Below are 7,616 nucleotides of genomic sequence, written 5' to 3'. Positions count from 1 at the left end.
TACCAACCACTCCCTGAACATCTTCATCTCACCCCACCCATCATCCTTTCCAAAACTGAATTATACAAAGGATCAAACAGAAAACCCATGAGGCCATGAAGATCTTAGAGGCTCAGATTGCCTTCAGTGACACTGAGTGCAGAAGTCAAAGGGGACAGCTGGACCAGATCAATGTGAGAGGGGAAAAGTCAACCACACAACAAAGGAAACCATACTTTATTAAACTGGAAAACAAAAACATAATATTGGGGAAATAGATTAAAAAAAAAAAGAAGGAATGGCTGGAAGAGAGGAAATTGCCAAGTGGTAACAAGGAAGGGACAAGATAGGTGGTCAGTGGCATCTTTGTGTGTGCCTCAGAAATGGGCAGGCACATACATTAGCACCTCTACCCCGTACACACTTTTAGACCAAAAGCCAATACAATCGTTATCTTCGGAGAAATATCCAGGCTTTTCTTTCTGCATTCTGTAGTTGGTTTCACCTTCAGCCCTGGACAGTCATGTAAGGTCTTTGTTGGAGAAAATTTGGGTTTTTCAACCACAGGCCTCCACAAAGCAGCAGTTTCAACTCCTGGAGAAGTTCCCTCCTATTTGCACTCAACAGAGAAGCCAGGGCCCTTGGTCAAAGCCCCAAATCTCAAAGAAAAATGTCAAACCTTTAGAACTAGTTATTTTATTAAATGATATTAATACACATTTCAAAAGGATTTCATTGTTGTTGCCTCTAAAGCATGTACTTGTTTTGTTTTCCACACTGAACATGTGAGAATATCAATCCAACATATCTAATTTTAATCTTAACAGGCACCCCCACCCATTCAAAAAAAAAAAAAGGTGGAGGAGAGAGGGCAGGAAAAAAGGGGAAAAAGCAGTAATTTACAGCGGCTTCAAAACAATAACAGCTGAAGCTTAATTCTGCATGACCCAGTAACTTCAGGATTGGTAGTGAATATTCTGCAATTAGGAAGTTTAGTATATTCACATTATCTAAACAGGTTTGCTGTACCATATATACCACAAACATTGTATTCCTGGGATCGGAAAGGATAAAAGTCCTACTCTCTGATCATTTTACCCTCCCTGGAATCAAACCAAGTTCTATTTACTCTCAGCCGTTGGGAGGGCAGAGGGGTGCAGGGAGAGAGCTCTCATCTACGCTTGACTGAAAATGAACTCTTACAAAATACTGAAGGACTCAATTTCTGATACTGTGTCACTGAGTTGTAAGTGGTACCAGTGTATTCACGACTCCCACCAATTCTCTGTCTGTGATTTTACAGTGAGCACCAAGGTCCTTAGTAACAACTTCACATTATTTTGCTTTCATATGAATCATGTCCTTGCCAAGACACACTATGTTATGCTTTCTTTAAAAAATATCTTGTTTATTTTTTTAAACTCAGGTTGAAATACAAAAGTCAGAGCATGGGCATGGAGTTTTAAATCACAGACACAGAAAGAATAAAACCCCTTTGTTTCAATGTTATGAATATCAGAATTGTTTTTTTGTTTCACTATATCACATATATACATTGTCATCTTCATTTACTGCTGTAGTCAGATTTCCTTAAAGTTAACAGCTGACAGTCACATACAAATCCTCATTTTCAGCCTGCAACAAACGCATTGAGGATTCTGTGGCTTAAAAAACAAAACACCCCACAAAAAAACCAACCCTTAAAAGTCCATCTTATAAACTGTACAACAAGGTCTTTCCTTCGCGTATTAGCCATCATGCTTTTGAGGGCAATTACCCTACCCCAACATTCAGGAAGCCACTTTCCTGACATCCCTACATTTTCTCATAAAATCAAATGGTCAGAGAGCCTTTTCAAGTAAACACTACTTAGCTTAAACAAGAGCAGCAGAAAGAATTCACATTCTTTTATTCTAGAATGAAAAACATCCCACTTAATTTCTGCAAAAAAAAAAAATCAATTTCAGTTTTAAGTCAAATAGAACTCTCCCTCCCCCTCCCCCCACCCTCACTCTCTCACACTTTTCCCTAAACAAATGTCTTAGGACTCAATATAACTATATTGTTTCTTGGCTTTGCTACACTATATACCCCCATCCCACATACAAGGTCATGGTATCATGCATTTTCGTGGGGAGAACTACAGGACAGAGACGCTTGAGAGGGTCAAAGAAAGAACAGTTGGCTTAAGACCAGAAATGCATTAGGAAGATGAATAACTTGCAGCATCCTAACCACAGAACACATGGCGAGCCCAAATAAATAACATGGAATAAATTACAAAAAACTCCCAAACTATGACACACACTGGTTTAAGCTGTTTTGTATCTGCAAAGCAAGTTTATTCGGAGACAATCATCTTCGTCACTACATTGTCCGCTCTACAATAGTAATCCCCGTACTTCCTAGAGTTAGTTCTACACTAACTTGGAAGAACAGAGGAAACTTGCCGAGATTCCCTAAAACACTCAACTCAACACGTATCGTTTTACTCATCTAGCTGGGGATTACCAGTGTGTACCTTAGGGCAAGACACTAAATAAAAAATGTAGTAAAGTAACATTTGCTTTTCAGTGTCCCTAGATAGAAAGATATAAACACGCAAAGTGCAGTGATTGTCTTTTTCCCAGTACTAGTTGTAGAAATACAAACAAGAAGTCTTTCAGTTCAGGGAGAAGAAAAGCACTTCTTTCTCATGTAAAATGACTAAGGGTAGAAACCTTATTTCCTATTGGGAGTGGGTGGTGAAAATAAGGCTTGAGCCTTGAAATGGGACAGGCTATCTGTAGAGTGGGGTAAGTTTGGATTTATCAGGTCTTCCTGTTTCTCTGTAGAGATATGTATGGTAATACCCACTTGTCACTAAGACATATCTAGAGAGGTATAATATAAAGAAAATGCTATTGAACCTCCTCCTCTGAAATACCAACAACAGAGGTGCAGACGGGACTAGGCAAGGGGAAAAGGAAGATGAAGACAAGTAATTGCCTTCCCCTGGTAGTTAACCCTTGCTGAAGACCGCCCCCAAACCTCACTCCCATTAGGGAGGCACCACGGTAAAAATGTCTACTGCTATGAAAAATACAGGGATAATATTCCAGTTGCCCCCTTGTAGCAACTGTCAACTGTAGTGACTTTCTTTCTGGTCAAAGTAGAAGTGAAAACTGAGGGAGAAAAAGTCAGTCAAGAAGAAAAGCAGGAAGCAAGAGCTTGGTGCAAGACGTGTGAAACTACCTTGAAAACGTTTCCCATTTATTCTTTCTGGTTTATGAAGGAAGGGCAGGTCATATCACACCATTAATGGTTCCTTTCTCTAACTCCATTTTGTACTTACTCCTTATTTTAACCTTGAAATTATACCCAGTCACCTCTCTTTCATTCCAAGGATAAAGAGGAAAATTTTTGCTACGATACAATGAGGTTTTTATCTCCCCAAAGTTACTGCCTGATAGTACTTTAGAAGAGGGTGATTAAAAATAAAATAAAATTAAGATTTCAGGAGAAAGGTAAAGAACTCAACTTCGACATGCCTTTAAAAATAAAAACAAAACAAAAACAAACAAACTTGACAGGTCCAAGGTCTCCCACATTTCCTCCCTTGCAACATCTCTTGGCTGTTAGCAGGGCAGAGAGCATACAGGGAAGGGAGCCAAGCTGGTTACAGCAGTTACTTAGCTGGAGAAGGGGACAGGAATCTTTCCATTGACTACTTGATAAGCCAAGCCCAAAATAACATCCCAACATTGCACGTGTTATTATCTGTACTGATGGAAGTTTTATTTCAAATGTAATAATACTCTTCAATAGATGGGGTGAAATAAGATTTGTTTTCCTCCCCGCCCCTCAAACCCCCAGCCAAATGAAGTGGCTTTGGTTGTGTTTCTTTGCCCCCTCCCCTGTAAAATACAAACAACTTGGGAAGGGTAGGTAAGTTGCAGTGGGAGGAAGGACTGGATGGAATAGTGAAATGTAAGCATATATGACTTTTTAATTTGGAAGGGAGACCCTTTGTCATAATAAAAAGAAAATAAGTCAAAGGAGGGAAAACAAATATAAACAACAACAATAATAAACCAAACTCCTACTTCCAATGCTCTCTAGACTGTTCAGAATGCCTTTCCCTTGGTTTCCATCAGTACCTGGGAGGGAAGAATGGGCGTTTTGGTGCAAAGAACGGAGGGCCCCTAGCAAAAGGTGGCCTGGGTCTCTTTAAACTGTGGAACGGGTCTCTGCTGAGAAAAGGTTCCCTAGGCCGAAAGTCTGGCCGGGGATTCCGCAAAATCATACCACTCCGGTTGATGGCGTCTCTGTGTGAGGGACCCAAGGGGGGGCCACTGCTGCTGTTGCTGCCTCCCCCACCTCCTCCTCCATGAGCTGGGCCCAGGTGCTCCAGAGAGTGGGAGGGTAGGCTCAGGCTCTCGCGTACATGGCTAAGGCCAGGGCCGTTGAGGTCCCGTTGAGTAGGGCCCCCATGGTCCCTGGGTCCTGCGAGCACCCCAAAATGCTCAGCCAGGGTCCCTTGAAGGAGAGAACTACGGTCCTTGGAAAATACTGCCATGGCCCCTGCCACTCCGTGCTCTGCCAGTGGTGGGGTTGGGAAGGGTACAACCCCAGCGTGGTCAACAGGGGGTGGAGGAGGAGGTGGAGTAGAAAAGGGGACACCACTCCCACCACTGCTGCTATGTTCCCCAGGGGGTGGAGGAGGGGGTGGAGTGGGGAAAGGAACTCCGCTGTGCTCTCCAGGAGGAGGGGGTGGGGCAGCATGGGCCAGGGCTGCCTCCTTTGTGAAGGGGTTCGAAAGATCCACAGAGGGTAGATGAGTGGGTGCATCTCGAGAGAAGATACCACCATGATCCTTAGCAGGGGCAGGTGGGGCAGATGATGGCCCCACTGGCTCTCTCTGGAAGGGTGTCCCATGTTCCAAGGGGGACGGGGGGAGATGATGCTCAAATGTTGAGTTGAAACTGTTGGAACGAAAGCTGCCGACACTTTCCTGAAACTGGGGTGCCCGTTCCTTGTATGGTGCTGTTTTAAAGCCAGTGAGGCCTCCGCTGCCCCCACCCCCAAGGGATGCCAACTCAGAGGCACTTGAGGGGCCATTGTCAAAAGAGCTGCCCGAGGTGCTCAGATCAAACCAACCCACCCTTGAAGCCTCACGCCCATGTCCTCTATTTCCCTTCCCAGGAACTCGGATGGACTCTACGGTCTGTATTGGCTCCCCTGACATCCTCCTATTGGATGCGTTATGATAACCCAAGGTTTCTATAGGGGCCCCTTTTTCTTCCGTACTATCAGGCAAGTCTAAGCAGGAAGAGGAGACTCGGGTTTCTATGCGGTAGTGCTCTTCTTGCTGCTGCTGATCAGTGGTGGTCAAGCTGGGCTGGGCGAGGTTTGAGAGACTGACACCATCACTTGAAGTGCCCTTGCTGGGAGTCTGGCCAAAATGCTTATCATCTGAGGGCTTTCGTGAGGCGTTTTTAAGCATATTCTTAAACTCAATCGTCGATGTGGTGGAAATGGTGGAGGCCAGGACTTTCTCCACGCCTGATGTGGGTGGGTGGCCCGTGGGAGCGGCAAGGGTATTCTGCGGAGAGAAAAGGGAACGATGTGGAACTGGGTGAGGAGAGTCTGGGTACTGCTTCTGTGGCAAACTGAGATGCCCAGTGGTAGATTGAGACAAGCTATTGTGGTTGGAGTCAGGGGTGAAAAATGAATCATTCTTACTCGGTGATGGTGACCGGTCAGACCCAGGTTCATTCCCTCTTATGTTGAAGGCACCAAATAGCCCAGGGGAAGATGAGAGACGGTCACAGTTCTCACTAGAGTCCAAGAGGGCCCTTACAGATAGAGGGAAGGCAGACTTTACCCCAAATTCTTGGGCCCTGTGGCTATAACTGGACAGGATTGGCTGGTACTCGGTGGTATCAGAAAGCTTGCTTGATTTCAGGATAGACTTGGCTGGTTTCTTCTCTAGGTTCATCATGGCAGAGGGTGGAGGCCCTGAATACTCAAAATCTCGGTAATCCTCATCTTCCTGGAAAGAAGTATCTGGATAGAACTTTTCCTGTGAAGAGTCCATCAGGGAAGATGGTCTCTCCATTCCATCAGAAGGCTGCTTATAGGGTGATTCACTCCCCAGGCCAAAGGGTCGATATGTAGATGCAGAACTGGAGAGCTCCCGGGGGTAGCTTTCCTCTCTCCCAGGGGGTGGTGATCTTGTACTGCTGGGTGTTGAGGAACCAGGGCTAATAATCTTAGAAAGCAGGGACATGGTATCTACACTGCTGGATGTGGGCTTGTCCATCATCTCATCCTGGGTGGGTGTCCCACTCCGTTCATCACGCACAGGGGTTCCATCAATGTTGTCGACTGACGTGCTAGTAGGGCCACGCTGGAAGTCTGAGGGATGGTTTTCTGCTGGGGCACTGGACCCCAAACTGCTCAAGATTGGGATGTTTAAATTTAAGCCACTGAAACCAGGATTACCTTTTAAGAAGTTGTGGATCTTCATTTCCAGGCTTGGGGAGGTGGACTCGGACTCCAGCTTTGGTTTGGAGATCTCTGAAGATTGGCACATGGCAACTTCAGTAGGTGGGACAGCAGGGCTAGTATTGTGAGTACCTGAAAACCCCAGAGAGTTGGATGGGAGCTTGAAAGTAGTGCTTGGGAGCCCTGGGCTTTGCCCAATTGAGGCCTTGCTGGCTGAAGTTGAAGACACTTCAGAAGTTGATGAATTAGGAGAATAGTTGAAGCTTTTGGGAATAAAGGATTGGGTATTGGAGGGCAGATTTCTTCCTTTTATGCTAGAGACTGTGGTACTGGCAGGGGAAGCTGAAGTAATCTGGGATGTAGCTTCACAGGCTGGAACTGGGTTCCCAGTAACGCTCTGAAGTAAAGATGACAGGCCTGTAGAAACAAAGATTAGAGGAATTAAGAAGAACAACTCCCTACCTTACAATAAAAACAAGGTAGGCTAACAGGATATTCTCATTCATGCCAGTGGGAACCAGATAGACATTAAAACATGAGGCCTAAGGGAATCCAGACCAAACAAGCAATGGCTAAATTTCACAGAAAACACTGGACCTATTTATCAATATAAAGAGAGCAAATCACTGAAATGTTTCCAGTACAGTCACGAAACAAGTCCAACAAGGCATAATAAAAGTCAACAGGAAAGGGGGAGATTTTAGTGTCAGAATCATTCCTAGTTTAAACAAGACAAAGCAGAGAAAGAAAGGGGGCAAAATTATTCTTAAAATAACACTTTAAGCCAGTATTTCTTAATGTTTGATCGGTGGAACTGTTTCCTAAATGCAAAGAGATATTCTGCCCTACCCTTCCTGTCCAGCCTCCACAACTGTCTCTAATACTTTAATGTACACTGTTATTCTAAAAAGGGATAGAGCATATGCAAATTGCAGAAATTTATTTGAACAGCAACACTTTTTTCAAGATGCATCTCTTGCTAGACTAGTGTTTCCTTTGGGGAAACAATGTTTTTAGTTATCATTTTTCGTTGTAAAATGTAGCAAGAATAAATATACAAACATACACCATAAACACTTACAAAGCTAGACCATCAGGGGCACTGATCCTTTCACAAGAAAACACACAATCACCATCTTAGAGCTTAG

General features: G+C 44.2%; 1 protein-coding gene across 8 annotated transcripts in view; it reads right to left on the bottom strand.

Moving 5' to 3' along the window:
• Positions 1-201: 201 nt before the first annotated feature.
• Positions 202-7,616, bottom strand: part of RPRD2 (regulation of nuclear pre-mRNA domain containing 2) — a 95,915-nt gene continuing 88,500 nt past the window's right edge. For 4 of the 8 annotated variants that reach the window (XM_044758524.2, XM_070496836.1, XM_014865380.3 and 1 more), the window contains one exon: positions 202-6,885. In XM_044758524.2, the coding sequence (XP_044614459.1) occupies positions 4,112-6,885 (2,774 nt within the window). In that variant the 3' untranslated portion in view covers positions 202-4,111. The remainder of the gene's footprint in view (positions 6,886-7,616) is intronic. The other 4 variants (XM_044758527.2, XM_044758528.2, XM_044758525.2 and 1 more) reach the window with 2 other exon arrangements.

This window comes from Equus asinus, chromosome 25, assembly GCF_041296235.1.
Source record: "Equus asinus isolate D_3611 breed Donkey chromosome 25, EquAss-T2T_v2, whole genome shotgun sequence".
NCBI lineage: Eukaryota > Metazoa > Chordata > Mammalia > Perissodactyla > Equidae > Equus > Equus asinus.
This window is presented reverse-complemented; position numbering and strand designations above follow the sequence as displayed.